This window comes from Ambystoma mexicanum, chromosome 2q (assembly GCF_040938575.1).
Source record: "Ambystoma mexicanum isolate Mex_15411 chromosome 2q, UKY_AmexF1_1, whole genome shotgun sequence".
In the NCBI taxonomy this organism is placed as follows: domain Eukaryota; kingdom Metazoa; phylum Chordata; class Amphibia; order Caudata; family Ambystomatidae; genus Ambystoma; species Ambystoma mexicanum.
In genome coordinates this window covers 369,698,149-369,718,342 of record NC_090924.1, presented here as the reverse complement: position 1 = coordinate 369,718,342, position 20,194 = coordinate 369,698,149, and the positions used below count along the sequence as shown (strand labels likewise).

Sequence of the window (20,194 nt, the reverse complement as noted above, 5' to 3'; positions counted from 1 at the left end):
CATTACAAGTAATACTCATTAAATCTGTTAACACAAAACGGGTACACTAAAAAAAAAAGCATAGAATAAAACTGTTCTGTTAAGCCTCAGACATCTTGAACTACATTGCACTGACAAGAGAGGCACCCTATTTCAAATAAGTCACACACACACACAAAGTTCACCCTTCAGAAAATTCCAATGCCAGAAACAAAGAAGGAAATAATAGCGTTTGCTCTACTGGATCTCAAAACCTAAAAAGAGCAAAGTAAAGCTGGGGGAAAAGCTGTGGCGCCATGCACACTAGAGCATGAGTGAAGCAAATAATGATCTACAATGACACTGAGCTGGCAAGGGCCATTGAGTATGGGGCAACTGTACACATGCATGTTTTTATTGGGCTAGGCACCTATGAGAAGCAGTTTTCACACCCAGCCACTTTATGGCGCCAAGACAAAGGCATTACAAGGTACACAAAAAGGGTCACTGGCAAAAAGATCATCTGGTAAACAGCATGTCTTTAATTACTTTGTACACGTTTGTCAGCATACTATTTCCAACTAGAAGTATCCAAAGGGGACATTTTTCCCCAGAAGCATTCTTGAACATAAAAATATAAATTCTGAATATTAAAAGTGCATACACTTGAATTGAGAAAACATAAAAAATAAACAATGGCAAGCTGCTTTCCCATCTCATGCATGGACCAGGTATCATTGCAAACGTTACACTACAATGGCACTTGGCCCGAGAAGTCTCACCAGCTTTCCATTTGGCTGCATGGCTCAAAAACATTTCAACACAAAGGGGATAAAATACGAAAGGTGGGTGTGGATCCACCGGTCTACAGTGCTAGAACATGCAACTTGGCAGAAGGCCTACAAATTCCAGTGTTAATGCAGGTAGGCCAAGTCCAGACAACGTGATTCTTGCTCTGGGATGGTGACTGACTGTTTTAATCAATGGTGAGGCACATCAGGACAGCACAGCTGGCTGACCTACCAATCAAAATTGTAGAAGTTCAGTAAATGTATGACAAGTAGCAGCATTGTCATGTTGTGATAATGTATTTCAAAAACTTTTTAAATTGGTGCATCATACTTTCTGAGCGGTTATTTTAGTAACAATCCTCTCCAAAAGTTCCAAAGTACAACATAAGGTGAAGTCAGTGCTCTTGTCCTAATTCCTCATCTACACCAGCACATTGTTGGAACACATAAGTATGCAAGAACACACTTTAGTATGATCAAATAACTGAGAAAGACCAGGGTACATTAATGTAACTGGCAAAGTCCACATAAGAGTAACCGAGCAGTGAAACATCCAGAAGTTCAAACTGCGAGTTTAATAAGCGCATGTTACTCACAGTAGCGACTCTCGCACCGGTTATCTTCAGCCACCCTTCCACCAGGCTCTTGGCAAATGAACCCTACAAAACCGATAACCAAATAAAGGCATGTTTGGCAGAATCATTCTTACGGAAGTGTGACTTAGGAATACCAGCACAAAGGTCACTATGCTGAGAAACGTGCATTTCCTTGTATATCCAGTAACCCCTCCTTCAGACTCCTGTTATGATTTTATAATTTAATAGCATGAACAATTGCGATATAGCATGAAAATTGCAGATCTAAACCTCAAACTTAAAAAAAAAAAACATTTTAGTAGGGAATTACTAAACTAACCATCTTATTTACTTCTTTCAACTGTAGATTGGTGCTTGAAATGCACAAGGGGTAGGAAAAATGGCTACTGTATTGATGACAACAGGAGGGATATACCAGACACTGGAAAAGTAAAGAAGTCCTTTTAGCCCTCACACCACAAGTGTGGATCCTTTTCGGGTGAGAAATTGTCACTGAAGGGCATTCAATTTGCGATTAAACATCTCTCCCCTTTGTGCCAGTTGCTTAAGTTGGAGAAGCCACGGAACCTGTGCATGGACCTTGATCTGTCCTTGCATCATGAGGAGGAGGGTACCTAAGGTGTCTTGGTAGTAGACTACAGTGAAAGGACACCTTCCAAAACACTCCCATTTGCTCATCCCTGTAAGCAATAACTAAAAGTGTGTTTTGGTAGGTGAAGCCCTAGACTCAGTCCTCAGGCAGATGAGGATAAATTCCCCAAAGAGTAATGAAGTAATAATAATTCCCTAAGTTTGACCTATGTGCTGACAAAATTGAGCTAATCTTTTCAGACGGTGTACCTTCAAACACACGCTCAAGTATAGCCCTCGACACAACAAAAGCAAATAAGGCTCTGCAATACACCTGTATTATCTGCGAGGAAAGGACTCTGATAATTGGCCATATTTTATGACAGAACTCTTACCAACTCAAAGCCGTTTGAAAAGAGGACATGATTAATAGGGCTCAGTATATGGTCGTGGCTACCAGAGACTCAAAACCAGAAAAGACAGCTGCGAGCATAAAGCATTGGACCCTTTCTTTTATTCGAGGTACAGAATTCACTCTTGTTGCACCTCAACATGCTCCCCATAAAGGAGAAAACAATCAGATAGACAGCATGGTGGCATTCCTTTTTTGTATCCCGGAAATTAGGGGATTTGTGGTGGCAGCCATGCTGGGCTCCCTAGGTGTCGGATTCACCTCAGCAATTCCTTTGTCGCAGACCTATCGGTGGGTACATCAGACAGGCTTTGATGTTCGGCTTCTTCAGGTGCAAGCTGGAACATTTAGGCCCCACAGATTAATCTCAACACGTTGTGGTCGAGCTATACTTGTGAAGCACTGCGATGTGGAACCCAATAGACCTAAGACTTAATTGTAGCTCAGGGCTGCCCCTTTTAGAATTGGAGCTTCTCACATCAACCAGAATCAGACAAAAGTTATCCTTTTACCAATAGGCGGGACAAATTGTCCCCAAAGATCAAACCACCTAGTATGGTGAATCAATTAAGGCTTTGGCTATCGTTTCTGTATCGAACATTTTTTTCTGACTGAACTGTGAAGGCTCTGAGATGCCATGAAGCAGCAAAACTGGCTGGACTTCAGAGAAGCCTGTTCAGAGACTTAAAGGCATTGAAGACAACCACAACGCAAGTGAGTTTCAGAAAAATTGGACAGACAAATGGCACCATCCAACGCCAATAAGCAGAAGTTGCTGGAACCATGAGCGGTGCCTAAAAGCTAGTAGTGCACAATATAAGCACGGACAGTGACTTCCAGACCATTAGCAATGGATCAAAAGGAATGAGGTGCTGAGAGATAGCAGGTGTGTGAAAGGTGGAGCCTGCGGCCGTATATTTATGCTGAACTCTTCTTGTTGTGATCTGCCATAATCTTCATGGTAGCTTGTCCTACAATACATTCACAACAAGAGTCTGGAGGAAGAGGGATTTGATATACCAGTTTAATGCATGCATCAAACCTCAGCTCTGCCCTCTGAAAATTGAGTTAGTAGCATTAATGCACCCCCTTGTGGCCCTGTGCTAAATATGAGTGGACGGCAACAATTAGAACCACAACACGATTGCACAAATATGGGAGACAACATTTTCAGAATTCTTTTCATGTCTCAGAACATGGCAGGTCTTTTGGTGACTATTTACAACAGAAATCCAGATGGATTAGTCCTCAATTCTGCATTTCTTCTAAAATATATACATCTATAAACAAGAACTTTAAAAGCAGCATTAGTCTATCCAAAAAGGTCGTTAACATTTTTAAAAATGCTTTAAACAATGAGACTACTGTATATGTACAAAACATTTCTTAACTAGGTCCTGCCTCATTAAGAAGAACACACCAAGCATAGGAGGGCAGCAGAACCAGGTACTGCCAACATCTAACAGCAGCATCTTTTTACAGCCTTTTTTTCCCTAAAACATGTCACCCTAACACACACAAGAAGCACGTCTCCCTTAGGAAGAGAGGATATGTGGGGTGTCAGAAAAGAACCATCGAGCAAGAAACATTGAGAGGGAGAACTCTGTTAACATTGGACAGCTGAGTGGTCCTCTGGCAGAGAGGACAGGTGTAAAGATGCAGTGCTTGTTGGAATGAAATGGAAGTGATACAGGTGTCATGCTTGCAGGGATTAAATGAATTTAGAAAGACTGAAGCTAATCCACTGTACAGAGGAGCTATTACTATGAATAAAATGAATCAGAGCGAGAATCTACAATGAGGTATGGCTTTTAGCGAGACATCACTAGAAATGAAAAAGTGTATGCCTCTCAAGTGGGGCGATGCACAGGAATAGGGTGTAGCCCAACACAGATGTCGGTACGCAACAGCATCTGGCATGAAACATATATTAAAATAAAAGATAAAGCAAGATCCCTAAAAATTAGATTTGAAACATGTGGACAAGATATTTATATCAACCCTCTTTAAAGTAGAAACAAAAAAGGCATGGTAATAAAATATTTGGTCCTCAACTGGACAGCATTGCCATGAACCATTTAAAAGAATACTATATTTTCTACAAGAGATCTGCCATGAGATTGTCTAGACTAACAACGCCCCCAAGAAATGAGGGATTGTCTAGAATGGGGCAAACGCAGAAGTAATGCATGGTCCAGCAATGCTTTCCTGGAAATTAGGTTTGTGCTATAAGACAAATCTTGTAATGAGATGCGGTTGACTGACTCAAGCACTGTAATGAGACATGACCTTGAGTGGAACATCCACAGGAATGAGACATGGTCTACAATGAGATGGCATCTTTCATGAGATATGGGTTCGAGTGTGGTCCTGTAAATGAGTGATGCTTTACAGTGAGATGATGGTTGAGAGCGATTGAGCCACAGAGTTATTGTAGATCCAAGCACATTTTACAAGAGATCTCATCCTCATCTTAATGGAATGAACAAGCATGAAACAGGATGAGGCCACATGCCAGAGGGGAAATAGATGTTCAATATAAGGGTTTGTCCAGATAGGTGCCTATGCAAACACTAGAAAAGGCAGTCTCACTGAGGTACACTAAAACAAACTGGTATAGTTGAAACTATTTCACAAAATAGTGCAGCACAATACTCTTCAAAGGAAAGGGCATGTTAATCTGTGCATCCAAGCAGTAATTGGAGTGGAACACGCATGGTTAAGAAACACTACCTGTTTGACTGGACGGCAGTTCTTCCTGAGAGGAGGGATGCATTTGTGGGAAAAGACATGTCATACTTCCAAAGAAGAATTTGGGAAGGAAAATACAGGCAACCGTACTGAGGTTAGAAAATTCAGAGATTAAAGGGATATGGTCATTAAAGAATAACATTGCAATGGTTTGCAAAAACGGTACAAGGGGTAATACTATTGGGCTGTGAAATAGATCTGAACACTGCATAAACTGCACCAAATCAAGGGAAGTATACGGAATGTGCTCTCACCAAAAATTAAGATCAAATTGCTGTCAACAAAAGATGTGTGAAATGTTTGTGCATGAGGATACACAAGCAGGTGGAATTTGAGAATGGGTTTTTGACGAATTCCTATTCGCAGTTTGCACACAACAGGAAGCTCGGAGAAGCGGGACAGCACAATGCATCACAGATGTTAACAAAGTAATGTGTCCCACAGAGAAAAATACTGCGTTCAAGAAAATTGGTATACTGTTGAGAGGTAGTGTGCTTTTATAATATGCTATGTTCAGAGTTTGTGGTCGTAAGGATTCCCTCGTCATGACAACATTGCTGTGTATCTGGCATCTTAACTTTAATTGTCTGAGGGGCACAAAAGTCAAGACCCAACATCCAAAAGTTGGAGTGCGATGGTCACCAGAACACTGTCACAAGATCCTTGACACTCCTCCTTTTCCGTAAGGAAGTACACATCGTAAATATTACCAATCTATCATTATTCACACCAAGCAAACAGCAAAAGGGTACTTTGACAGAAACATCCCACTTTGTTCACATAAGTCGACACAGATACCCAGAAGCACATAGTAGCTACATAACCAGCATATAGACTGAATGCATTTATGCATCATCTTCAAACATGCTCCAAACTTTCGATATCCTATGTATGGCTCCCGAAGTTCATTTTTACAACTGGTCCAGTAAATTTGGAACAGTTACAAATACAAATATTGCACCAGAATTATAGACTGCGTTTCTGGAGGTTAAATGTGGTGTTGACATCATCTAAGCTAATGAGATAGCGTTTCAGGGAAGAGTCAAGGAAATGCACGTCAGACAGGAAACCAGAAGCAACGTTCCACATCATCCAGTGTACATTGTAATCCAAACGAACTGGGTTTGGAATTGGTCCTCTGTGCAGCCAACCAGTGAGTTATTGTGGACTACAGTAAAACGCTCCAGTGTTTGCCACTTGCAATTAACATGTGGAGGCATGTGGGCAAAATGAAAAACTCCACAATACATTTATTGTCCTGCACATGCCAGGAATCTCTAAATTCTAGGATCTTTCGGTAGCTTATGGTGCAAATATCACATGATCCCCTTGACCCAAAAGTGCAGAAAGACGAAAGATAGAAATGTGTGCAAATCTAGCAACCAACGAAGCATGCCCCTTATTGTGGAGAAAAAACAGATATTTAGCACCAACAAGATTTCACAAAAATGCCCATTTAAACAGGGCTAAACTCACACAGGGTAGTGCATTTTCAAATCAGTCATTTGCATAGTTAAAAATAGCGTGCACATTCCAGGAAACAACAATCTATACAGCCATGCAAGAACATTCAGGTCACTTAAAAAAATTACCAGCCGTGCTGCTATACCAATGCCATGAAAACATAGCGACTTTATGTCTTGTGGAATCTGAATTAGGAAAACAGGAATGCTTTAGCTCCAACCCCCAACCCGGCTACAGTTTTTAGGAACAAGCAAGCTTAAAATCACTAAAGCCATACAGGATTTTGGTCACCACTTGATCTCTAAACTCACTTTAACTCAGTAGTCTACCATGAGATAGGCATTTATATAGGTTGGCTACGAAATGTAATCCTTTTGCCAGTAAAACAGCAAAACAATGTTTTGTATAGCCATCTACTCATTACTAACTGGATCTATTTAGTCGTCATTTTGTTTTTGCAATGATTCACCACTCACTGCTTCCAGATAAACCACTTGGGACTTGATACTAACAGTCCTGAGATTGTGTTTTTCCTAGATGGAGTACTCTAATCTGCCAGGTAAGCAGTGAGGCTATGTTTTGGTAGGACGACACCGGCGCTTTGGAGAAAGGAGTAAAATGGTTCTTACCAGGGCGGAGCGGTTGTGGCCGAAGAATCACATTTCCACAGCGAGGTATGTGCCGGGCAACACTAAAGGAATAATAGATTTGGGAGAATGTTTGCAGGCAAGGACAGTCATACTTGAGGGGTGGGTGATAGTGTGTGACAGAAGAGTTTTCTAGAAAATAATACTGGATTGAAATACGTGGCATGAACCAGTGTGCTGGAAAGAGATCCTGCTGGAAGCCATGTTAAGGACAAACTTAATTGAGAGATAATGTGATAAGAAGACAGGCCTGATCTTAATGGAATTAGTTTTACTCATTTTAAAAGAACTTACTAGCATGTTGTCGGAACACTGAAAGAAGTTTACATGATGAAATGAGTTGCTAGAAACATGCAACAGAAACGCAGGATGATTGAAAAGAGATAGCTTGTTCAATAGCGCAGATGTTGTGGGAAATGGATACAAGAGGCGTCAGAGAAGGAAGGATAGTGGTGTTACAGGAAAATAGGGATAGAATTTACAAGAGGCAAATAGGATTGTTTGAGAAGTGGAACAATTGAAGGAATAAACAGACGGTGGCTGGAGAATATGGAAGCCCCATGGATGGAACTGGGATGAGGAGGGTTCTAAGGATAAGCATACCACCTTGCATAATTACTTGCTGTCTAGAACATTCTATGGGGCATGGCAGGACACCTCATATGGTGTGTATATATGCCTGTGGCTTTTAGTTTAATTTTGCCCTTTGAGACAGATTACATTAATCCTTTCTGAGGGAGTGGAATGAATAATCGGTAAGCTTTGTGAATCAAAACTATTTCTGCAGAAAGCTATACTCTTGTAATCATTGCTTCCTTCCCAAAGATTATATTTAGCTTGGTTTTAGAATATTGTTTTCTGGGAAAAACCAAGTAGTGAGAATAACGACGAAAGACAGAATTACATAGATTAGGTTTTTGTTCAACGTAATCTGCACTTAAATGATACCCACAGGAGGCCCAGATCAATTTGTAACGGAGGTTAAATGATGTTTCTCCTCCAGAGAAAATGCAGCACAGAACAGCAAAACCAGATTTAGTTTCAGAATGAGGACAACAATGCTTATGAAAACAGCAGTCAATGGCATCGCCATAAGCTTCAATTCACGTATCAAGACACTGGCAAATATTTGTACCTGGTAGAGTGTGCTAAAACTGACACGGAATTTGATCTTCTCAATAGCAATGCACAATTCCTCTAGATATGATCATCTGTGAAAGCAGTCCATCACCCTCACCTCTCCAGTGGAAGCAATGGAACAAACGCAATGCTCACCTCTGGTTTGACCTCAGTATCCAATATGCCTCGGAAGGATGTCAAGGGGGATAGGAAGATGACACCAAACTGGTAGATGTGTTAATGAGGGCCAACTTGGCATGGAAGCCTTTTAATATAAAGGTTTCATAATAGGCATTTCCAAGAATAACTGTGACCTGACCCTCTTCTGAAAAAGAGGTGGTTGCTATGTCAGGCCAATAGCATTATATGGCAAATCAGCATTTGTTGGCTTAAGACAAAAAAGAAAACATTGGAAATGGAGCAAGACAATACATCTGCCGTCTTTGTATGAAATAAACAGCAAATCAATAGATTTAGTCCAATTGTTAGTTTAGGAAGATGTACAGCCTTTGAGCATGGAAAATGTGACTATTAATCTTCATGAATGGGAAGAAATCTTCACTTATAATGCGACAACTAGCTCACGTGTATCTGCACCTTGAGATTGACAGGTGGTTTGCATGGCTTGAAGCTAATGGTACAATAACCTATCAAGCCAACTTGGCCCGTTTGCAGACTATGCAGAATAGTGCCGTCAGATCAATATTCGGACTGGCCAAGCGTGACCGTGTTTGAGTTTAGAAGGAGCCTAAACGAGCTAATCAAACCGAGAATCTGACATAAGATCCTGTCGCTCACAACCTTGCAGCCCCTCGGTACTTGATTTAAAGGCTCTCTGTTAAACAGCCCATGAGAGTGTTTTGTTCTCGAACGACAACCACACATTGCACCAACCGCGATTTCGGTTGAAAAAATTCAGAGGTACAAGTTTTGAAATCCATGCCCCTCAGGAATACAATTGTCTCACTTTGACTATGAGATTCCTCTCCTTCTTTGTAGTATTTAAGACACTATCAAGACTCTTCTCTTTAACTCAGAGGACTAACTACTCTCTCCCCTCCATGCCTTATTCCCTCTGATGCACCCACTGTGATTTGCCAAACCCACTGTTGAATGTTGTCTCTCTTACTTGTGCGCTCTGAGGCCCAAAGGTGTGTAGCGCTCTATAAAAATGTAAATAAATAAATAAAAGCTCTGCCCAGTGCACTAGGATTATGTCATGTTAAAACCTCTTGGCTTCACAATGGCTGAGGCTATCAAAAGGGAAAGTGTGCATACATATAAAGCTCATTCTAATGACCAGTGCTTTCTAGACTCCACCAAACAAGCCACATGCGATAGCTTATAAGAGCAGACACTCCTGGTAAACTTTGTCAGCCACCAAGTGAGCGTAAACCCCCGCGCCCCATCACCTCACCTCACTGGTAAAGGCTTCGGTGTTACAACTGATATCATGTTGCTGCAAAGCCGCTGAGAGGAAGCAGCAGCAATTTCAGGGATCCAGGTAGGTGCGAGTCGGTCTACATGAGACTGCTCTTAAAAGGGCCCAAACTACACAAATATGACCATGTTAACAGTGAAGGGATGTTCAATCTCTATTCTCACCCAGGCCATATAAAGACCTACATATTCCCATTGTTCAACCAGAAAGGTTATTGCTGTCATGTGAAGAACATATCTTAAACAGAGGCGACTTTCACAGTAACTACAGGGCACACGGACTTGATATTGTGTCTAGGTGAGCTTCTCAGGAACGGAGAGGCTGATAAGATGAGCTACCTGTGTCAGGGACCAGAGGTGTCAGAAGGGTTCCTCCATTTGGAGATCTTCCTCTACCTCTCACCATTGCAAATCAGGCGAGAGAGTGATCACTGGAGATCAGGCGGCATCATTTGTGAGTTAAAACCATTTACTGGGAAGTGTAGCTCAATGATGAAAACATATCTGGAGCCTAGAATGTAGACATAGATTAGGCCTTCCAAACGTATCAACATTATAGCTAGATTGCAGTCTTGAAAAAGACAGATGGCTGCTTGGTCTACTGGCGGGACAGCACAATTTTCAACATGGTCAGGATCAACACTGCTACTTCAAATGCCTTTCAGTGGTTTTTACCATCCCAGTCTTGAAAAGGCAGTTTCACTGGTATGGGAATGCATGCGCCATGCACAGTTGAAGCTGCACTGCAACACAGACTCTCGCTTTGTTCCAGAGATGCGAGAAAATGCAAGCTCTTAAGTGAAATTGCAGTCTCCTCAGTGCAAACCTACCCTGACAGTGGGTGGGCAAAATGTATCCGAGCCTATGAGTTCTCATAGACCAGGGTTGAAAACCATAACGGGTCACAGATTAATCAGTTTCCCAACAGAGGCATCAGCATTTGGACTACAGTGCCTGAGCAACTACAACTTGTCAAATCTGAGAAATCGCAGGTGTAGAATGAATGCCAATGCCGTCACATTTGGCATGTCTCGATATGTATTTAACAAATTACTTAATAAGGGAGGCCTGCATTCTGCTTGCTGCAGAAGCTTTTGCCATGAGATATAGCATAGTGGAGGAGGCCTGAATGAAATGTCCAGCATGAAGGACAAACAAAACCACAATCCTGGAAGCTAAACACTCCCATAGCCATGTATGAAGACCCGACGTTCTGGCTTCCGATCTTGGCCCTTTCTGGCCTTAAAAAAAACACAAACGGGTTTTACCAATAGGAAAATGGTAATACAAAAAAAAGAGCAGTTTTAGTAGTTTAATGGTTGAAGGTTTGCATCCTGCCAACCTTTTGTATAACTCATCATCAAAAGGTCAAACATTGAGTATTGCAAACTCAAAACAAGCGACTATGCTATTGTTTGCTGTATTTTTGCAGATAAATAATTATTCCTAAACAAGTGGCAACAGACTGAATGAAAAGCCAATGGGTGTACCATATTTATAAATTCCCAATGAGACATAAGCGAGAGGAGGTCACAGGGTTCGATTATTTCTCAGATTTCCAGCACTGCTTCGAGAAAGCGCAAAAAGAATAGTCATCAAAGTGCATGAGGAAGCGGCATGTGGTGCGATCACTGTGGGGGACTTCATCACCAAGAGCAAAGAATCTGCTCCTTCAAAAAGAAAACGAGGGTGGCGCCCAAGCAGAAATGATCAAAAGCAAGGAAAGCATCAGGAAGGATAGATTGTGCAGCTTTTGTTACTGGTGTAGTTTACCACTCATGTGCTACTTAGATGAGTCACTTCTGCGCTTGGACTAGCACTTGCCTAACTCCTCTCACTTTGTCTTCTGTCCTCAAATACCATGAAAAGTTATTCTTTTCAAACTGGCCCATATCAATGGACCACCGATATGTCCTTGGGCCGGAGAAGACAAGAGTGATGATTTTTTTAAATTCAAACTGCCAAAGCCTTATGACACTGATGGCTTCAGCATTGTGATACAGACATGTGACTTTGGCAACCTTTGTCTTCAAATCCATTATGGTTTTGCAAGGTGCATATGTAAAAGCATGATCGATCCTCAGATCACACACGCTGTGGTTATGGCGGTCTGTCAAGGACGAACTCTGGGGACGTTTCCTGTTGTTCTTGAAAGCCATTAATTGATCAGAGAGGCCATGAGAACGTTCAACATACTGAGGAAAATAAAGTATAAATATTTGTAAAAAGCAACTCCCATTTCAGCAAATGTGCTGCACAGCAAAAAGTAACTGACATGTGAGGCACAATGTCACATGTGACGAAGTGTCTTCTTCCAACATCGAAAAAACCGCATGACACTGCTGGGTGTCTGTCAGCGCATGGTGCCTATTGCAGGAATAGAAAAGATGTGGGCCAGCCTGGGATTAGTTCAGAACATAATCGGTGAGATGAACACATTCCTTAATTAAAAGAGGCACACTAAATAGAGTTGCTGGGATCGAAACGCGTAGAATGGAATACAATTGCAGTGTGTATGACCTGAAATGTACCCGGATCTGACAACTTTCAACATATTGTACATTATTCTGATCTTCCGTTTTTGAGATTTTGGCTAAAAAATGAATTCATACTAGAAAAAGGACCAAAAGTTAGCAAAATAGTGACAGATGCATTATTGCGTTAGGACTGTGCACAACAATGGCTAAATAGCTTGTCACTGATCAAATAACCCCAGAAAGGCAATGGCAGCAAGGAGGAATATGGAAATGCAGTGTTTGGTATGCAAACAAACAGAATGAAGATTAATTTGGCAAATTGGTTGGTGTCTTATTGGCATGTATTTAATGCGTGAATGGTGGGATTGCACTTGTGTTTACCCTGTTGGCATATGTGCACTAACGTGGCACAATTATCAAAAAGGGTGCATTATTCAGAGAATGCCAAGAATAAAGTCATAACGACTAAACAAAAGATCCATTATGGCATAAAAGTGCACGCTTGTTTCTTAGGAAGGAAACAAAACAGTTTAATGTCATCACTAACAGTCTGCCCTGCCCTGGCACCTTCAGGTCTCTGCCTGATGGCTAACTTGGGCACACCCCTGTACACTTAATTCTCCTTGCAGAGTTCTTCCCTCCCTTCCAAAGTGCCACAGATGCCCAGCAGGCTGCGTCAAGAAATGTACAGTCTTACTGTTTCTATAGTAGTTATCTGTGATCTGTATTGCATAGCCTTTAAAAATGTCTATGCCAGAGACTACATAGTCCTAAAGAACACAATATTTACTTTTGGTAACTTCCTACTAATGGATTTGTCTTACCTGCTACAGACGCCTTAGCTTTGAAATCTGTGGGAGGAGGGAATTCATTAGACATCTGTTTTTACTTCCAGTGCTCGTCAATTCCATAACTGACCTATGAACAGCCAACAAAAGTCTAACTGGCTTAAGACCAAAGTTTAACTTCCTTGTGTCCCATAGATTCGAAAAGTTCAGTCTTACATTTTCATTCTGAAGTCCAACAAATAAAACATTTTGAGAACATATTCATCTGGGTAACTTCCCTTTAGAACACCTGCGTCCCTTTGTGTGTTTCTAATAAGCCATTAGTTATAAAAGGCTAACTGATCGATTTTATGATGCCGGCACTTTTCTACGTTTTACTGCCAGAGACCAGGAACTCTGTTGTACTATACCACATTCCACCAAGTGTGTGGAGTTGGCCCCAGCATTATCTTGCAATGTCCACCACCGCTCCATGTACCAATGTTCCATTTATGCAACATCATATGTAACATCATCCACCACTTTGATTGAAAACGACAGCCTCTGCTCTTCTTTCCCCGTTCCATGCATGGCCTACAGTTGCAGTATCTTTCCTTACCAAGGGCATACCTCTACACATACCCAGTGCTAGCCGATTGCTTTCGCATCCAAAATGTTTTTGCCAGTTACTAACAGATCCCCTCATTTGTACACTTGGAAGTACAGCTCTTCCAAAAGCAATTCGAGCAGAAAGGAAACAATCATTCACTGCTAACACTTGACCAACTCCTGTTCTCTTTACCACTGACTGCATACAAATGCACAAAGACGCAAAACAAAAGGTCGTCTGTGAGCAGCTTTCGGTGCAAAGGCCGTGCATTTTCAAAACAAAGCAGACGGTCTGAAAACCAAGAACTTTTAACTCCTCCCGTGTGAAAAGGGACAATGGATTCTTACATTGTGTCTGTGTGTATGTATGTACTATTTGGTTTGATATCAAACTGGAAAAGGGGCACCTGCAAAAAAGGTGGACGCTGGGATCGCCTTGATAAAGTAGGCACAGAAACAAACAAAATAAATATAAGTTACAATCGCTTTTCTGTAGTGCCGTCTTTGAAAGCACCAAACCGAAATTATCACTGAGTTTTGGAGGCTGACTGCACAGAGGAGTGGATGCTGGAAGGGGCCTTTTTCAAAGGTTTGGTAAAGTTCCTTTTCCCATTGGCTACTGGTTGTGCACTATCAGATGGGGAAGACTTTGACTTCTGTGACCCTAATATAGAATGTTTTGTTGGTGTCAGAGTTTTAACAGATAGGCGCTCTTTTGTAGCGTGGTTTATGCTGGACTGTTCTGAGCATGACGTTGACTTGGATTTCTCAGACTTCTCGTCCACTGAGGATTTGCTGTCTGACTTGGACCCCCCAGCTGTCTTCTTAGACAACATGGTAGTCTTGCCGAGATCAGTAGACCTGCGGGTCTCCTTCTGCCGCAGTGCAGATTTGAAGAAAGATAATCCCTTGTCCTCGGATTTGCTATCTCTCTTGAGGGCAGGCTTCACATTAGTGGTGGAGGACCGTAAGCTTGCCATGGATAAACTTCTAAGTTGTGTGTTTGCCAGTTTCCCATCAATAGCTTTAGGTTGTGGAGTCTGGGGGGAACTGGAAACCTTGGGGGTGCCAGGAGCTGCTGGTTTCTCTGGCCCAAGACTAACTTTTGAGCTTTCCCGACTTAGAGTTTTCTCATTAGTTTTGTTTTTTATGGTGGAAGATGAGGGCAGACCAGAGCAGCCACGTACAGGAGGTGCTGCTGAAGCAGTTTTCTTGAGAGATACAGAGGGAGAGGATGTGGCAGGGCATGGTTTTTGTTTGGACTGTACAGCTGGTGCCACTGCCTCCTGAGCTTTGCAAGATCCTTTTTTCGGTGTTCCTGACACAGTGGCCGATGTAGCAGATGAGCGTCTAGTAATTCCTTTTGAAGACTCATTTTTGCTTCTGCTAATTGAGATCTTTTGTGACTTCTTTGGCAGAACGGTGGTAGAAGGCTGAGAAGCAGGAGCCCCTCCATCAGTCCCAAGCGTCCGTACTTTTTTCAAACCTTTGTCTTGATGCTGCTCCTTAAGCACAGCAGGTGGGTTAGTAGAGGCAGCATCCCCTTTCTGCCCTACTAAGCTTGCTGCACTGTGTGGCTTGCTATCCTTTACTGGCGAGGTCTCAACAGAGTCACTCTGATCAACAAAGGCAATTTGGTTGTTATTATCGAAAGGATCAATCTTGGGGCTTTTTCTGCCATGCTGCCCTGAGCATTTACTCTGTGGGTCAAGGAGGGCAGGGCTCTGCTTCTTTCCAGTTGTATCATCGCGCAGTACTGGTTCCATCACTGCAAGTGGTGCTCTTGCAGGCCCCTTTGCATCCCGTCTGTTGCTGTCACTGTGGTCTAGGTAACTACTCGACAAATTCCGCAAACTTCCAAAGCAGGAAGTGGAGACTTTGTCATCATCAACAACTGTTTCACCGATTTTGGCCAATGTGGATGCAGCAGTGTGGATAGGAGAGGGAGAGCTGGAGCGCATATGCAACTTAGCAGATAGGGACCATGAAGGTCGAAAGCAGTTTTCATTAGCTGCCAAAGGGCTTGTGACAGATGACCTGCAGGACAGACTCTGGCGCTGAACACTTCGGACAAAGGGGCGCGTGGAAAATCCACCTGAGGAAGAAAGAATACAAAATATGGTTACAAAAATGCAAATGGTATGTCTTTAACTTTAAGTCTGAAGGGCATGGGTTAAAGTAAGACCTGTCAGAGCACTGTGTTTTAAAGATGAACAGGTCTAAACATCGAAGTATTTGTTATTATCCTTTAGTGGCCATTGGATGGAAATGTCTTGATATAGCGGATGCTCATTCAACAATGTGATATTAGATCTCAAAAGGTAGGCCTGCAAGGGAAAAATTACTCATCAGTTATGTTGCTTCTATGGATTCTTCTCCCGCAGATTCCTTATCTTGATCATGTCCTCAGCACCAGCAGCACAGAAAAATCTGACTAGGTGTGTATTGTAGCTTTGCATACTCCCCTGGACCTCTGCATACCTAGACCATGTCACTTCTCGACTCCAGATTTGACATCAGCTATGCATATGCAGCGTCAATACGCCTCCCAATACCTCACTTCCCCACCCCCCACCCCGTGCTCAGCAGCTGAGGAACCAAAAATCAGGTGAACCTTCAAAAAATCAATTTCTGTGTGAAGTAAAGGCATATGAGTCTGATTACTTCAGAAATCACACATCTCAACACACACACAGACAAATATATATATATAATACATTACTCACCATAATCCTATTCCTCATGCTAGTATCTGCTTAGATTTGCATGCTATGTATAGGCCGATGTCTAGTGGAAGCTGCAGAGTATTAGAGTTGTTGTTTTCGAAACTCGAAAAAGGATGTCGACAGGTCGTGCCAGTAATACTATCCCTAGTGTGACGTCCAATGAACCCATGGTCCTTCACGCATCGAGGTCCCTCAGATTGTTTTGTGTAGCTTAGGTACAGGTGTATTAAAGCAGATACGTATCAGATAAAGCTCAGGTAAACCTCTAAGCAGATACAAGCATCAGAAATACAATTACGGTGAGTTATGTATCCCTTCTGAGGCTTGTGGACTCTGCTTAGATCACATCCTATGCATTGATTAGCAAGCAGTGTTAGGAGAAGGTGGTGGGTTGTGAGAAGGTCCAGCGGCAAATTGATGTTTTAGAACCACTTGTCCCACCTGTGTATCTGCTTTAGAATGAGTGTCAATGCAGTAGTGCTGAGTGAAAGTGTGTACTGAGATCCATGTAGCTGCTTTGCAAATGGTGTACAGCGGGGCATTTGCGATGAAGGCCAAAGTAGCTCCTGTTCCCCTTGTGGAGCGAGCTCTTGGTGTAAAGGCAGCATTTTGCTTGATAAATAGTAACAGAGCTGTATGCATATGACTATCCATCTGGACATGGCATTCTTGGAAATGTGGTCTCCTTCTCTGCCTGGTGCTACGGAGACAAACAGGATGTCAGTTTTCCTGAGTGGCCTGGTTTTGTTTCCATAGTAACTGACCGCCCTCCTTACATCTAGTGTATGGAGCTTTTTCTCAGCTGAGCTTGTGGGGTTCTGAAAGAAGGCCAGTAGCTCAATGGACTGGTTTACGTGAAATTTGGAAATTAATTCAGGCGAAAACCTAGGCTGTTTTCGTAAAACAAGTTTCTCCTTGTGGATGACAAAGAATGGGTCTTGCACTGACAATGCTTGAAGTTCACTAACTCGTCTTATGGATGTGATAGCCACAAAGAAGGCAGTACCATATGAGGTGTTTAAGACTCGACTTCTGCATAGGCTCAAAGGGGGGGGTCCCATGAGCTTTGCAAGTACTACATTGAGATCCTAGCCTGGCAGAGGGTTTGAAATAGGAGGGTGGAGTCTTTTTACTCCCTCCATAAATGCTATAATGACGGGAACCTCCGACCACAATCCCTTCTTATGAGAGGTGGTGTAAGCTGATAAAGCCGCCAGATGAACCTTTATAGGGTTAAATACTAACCCTGAGTCTAGCAAGTAAAGCATATACTGGAGAATGTGGGTTGGAGTACATTCTATGGGGGTTATTTGTTTAGACTGGCACCAAATTACAAATCGCTTCCACTTGTCAAAATAACATTGTCTGGTGTTTGGTTTACGTGCCTACTTGAGGATATCCATACACCTTTTTTTTTTAAACGTGTTTATTTTTGTTCGACACACAGGAGAACGTACATTACAGCAAACAAATCTTAGCAATTTATCAAGCCCATTAGTCCCTTTTCTTTCAGCCAGCCCTCCACCCTCCTCCCGTTAACTCTTAGTCTTCACCCAACTCTCGCTCTTCCGCTCGCTGTACCATGTCTGTGCTCTTGGCGGATAAGGCGTTTGACACCGCAAGCGGCTTGAATGTTAGAGCCGGGTAGCTCTCGTCATAGTCTATCAGTGGTGACCAAATGTTCGTGAAGCGATGAAGTAGGCCCCTGCTTGCCGCTGTGATTTTCTCTGCTATGAAAATGTCCCATAGTTTTAGCCACCACAAGATCATCAGGGGGCCTTCCGGAGATTTCCATGTTCGTGCCACCGTGATCTTGGCAGCTAACAGTAGCTAAATTAGGAGGGCCGCCAGTCTGCCATATCTTGGGTATATGCCTGGGATCGGGGCTCCTAGTAGGATTGATTCTGGCTCCAGGGGCAACGTGAGCTTCGTTATGTCCGCTATCGCCAGCGTGCTTTGGGAACACAACTTTGTGACCACTGGGCATGACCACCACATACGTATGAGTGATCCCGGGAGGCCACATTGGCGCCAACATCGAGGGTCTAAGGATTGGTTAATGTGGTGTAGTCGGAGCGGTGGGTAGTACCATCTTAAGAGTAATTCATGGGCACACTCTCGATTAGTGATGCAGAAGGAAGAGGATCGGGTAAGAGACCAAATGTCTATCCACGTCTGGTCCTCTATTGAGTGATCCAGGTCCGTTTCCCATTGTGTCATGTAGGTTGCTCTGGCAATGAGAGAGCTTGTCTGCAATAGCTTGTATATCGTCGAGATTCGACCTTGGTGTGGAGGGTCTGCGAGTGTTAGCTCTATGGGGTCCAACTCTCGAGTAGCTGCCAAGCGAATTGGTGGATGGGAGCACCAATGTCGTAGCTGCGCATATGAGAATCTGTCTGTTTCCATTAAGCTAAAGGCGTTCTTACATTGTTCAAAGGTGAGAGGGCGGTTCCCCTCAAAGAGCTGACCCAGGGAGCTGAGACCCCCAGCGATCCAGTTGTTTAAATTCGCGGGGTGCGCCCCTGGTGAAAACGTCGGGTTATGGAAGACAGGGGCTGATGGGCCCAGGTCTCTCGGGATGCCCCTATGTTTACGTGTCCATTCCCAGGCTTTCAGGGTGTGCTTGGTGGAGGATAGAGTGGCTGGCCATGTTCTCCTTGAGGCGGGAAGTAGATGCAAGAGGAAACGGATGGGGAGGGGTAAGCGGGATTGTTCCATCTCTGTCCATTTTGGTCGGTTCGAGCTAATGATCCAGGCTTGCGTGCGTGCTAATTGCGCCGCTATCTGATATTTCTGGAGATCCGGGACTGCCAGGCCTCCTAGGTTCGGACTAGTCAGAATCGTTTTCAGTGGGTTCCTTGACTTTTTACCCTTCCAGATAAAATGTAGCACCTTCCTCTGGAGACGTTGAAGCGGTGGCCTAGGGATCATAATAGGAAGGGCTGAGCAAGCATAAAGAAGTCGTGGGAGGAGGTTCATCTTACACGCCACTATACGGGCCAGTAGTGAGATCTCCTGTGGGCGCCAGTGATCGAGGTCTTCTTCCAGGGACTTAATTAACGGTTGAAAGTTCGCCCGATAGGTGTCTTCCGGACGGGCTGTGATCTGGACTCCTAGGTAGGGTATCGCCTTTTCCGACAGTTGGATCGTGCAGAGGGCTCTGAAGGACACTTTATCCTCCGTATTCAGTCTCACCCCTAGGGCGGATGATTTCTTGAAGTTTATAGCGAATCCTGACACTTTACTGAAGGAGTGAATTTCTGCCAGGGAAGACCTCAGCGATTGGGTGGTGTCTGTTATGGTTAGCATCACATCATCCGCGTATAACGCTATTTTATGTTGGGTAGGGCCTACTTGAAGGCCTTTAATTCTGGGGTTAAGGCGAATTTGTTGGGTCAAGGGTCCCATAATTAATGCGAAAAGCAGGGGGGATAGGGGACATCCCTGCCTGGTCCCACAGGACATTGGGATCGGATTAGACAGGAAGCCATTGACTCGGAGCACGGTTTTTGGGGATTGATAATTCAGCAGGATGAATTTCTGAAATGCGGGGCCGAAGTGAAAGGACTTTCAAGTGAGTCGGAGGAAGGACCAGTCTACTTTATCGAAGGCCTTAGCCGCATCCAGAGCCAGCACTGCCAATTTTCGCGAGTCTCGCTGTGCAATTTCAACCAAGTTCAGGACTCTGCGTATGTTGTCTGGGGCAGATCTGTTCATTTAAAACAGTTCATAATAAAACCTGTCTGGTCTGGGTCGATAATGTCTGGGAGCACCTTCGCCAATCGGTTGGCCAGGACTTTTGAATATATGTTGGCGTCTAGATTTAATAGGGAGATTGGCCTATATGCCTTGATATCTCGTGGGTCC

General features: G+C 43.2%; 1 protein-coding gene across 2 annotated transcripts in view; it reads right to left on the bottom strand.

Annotated features, from left to right (window-relative positions):
* Positions 1-477: 477 nt before the first annotated feature.
* The window catches only part of USP31 (ubiquitin specific peptidase 31), an 821,813-nt gene continuing 802,096 nt past the window's right edge, over positions 478-20,194 (bottom strand). For both annotated transcript variants that reach the window (XM_069647404.1, XM_069647405.1), the window contains exon 16: positions 478-15,696. In XM_069647404.1, coding sequence (XP_069503505.1) covers positions 14,129-15,696 — 1,568 coding nt within the window. In that variant the 3' untranslated portion in view covers positions 478-14,128. The remainder of the gene's footprint in view (positions 15,697-20,194) is intronic.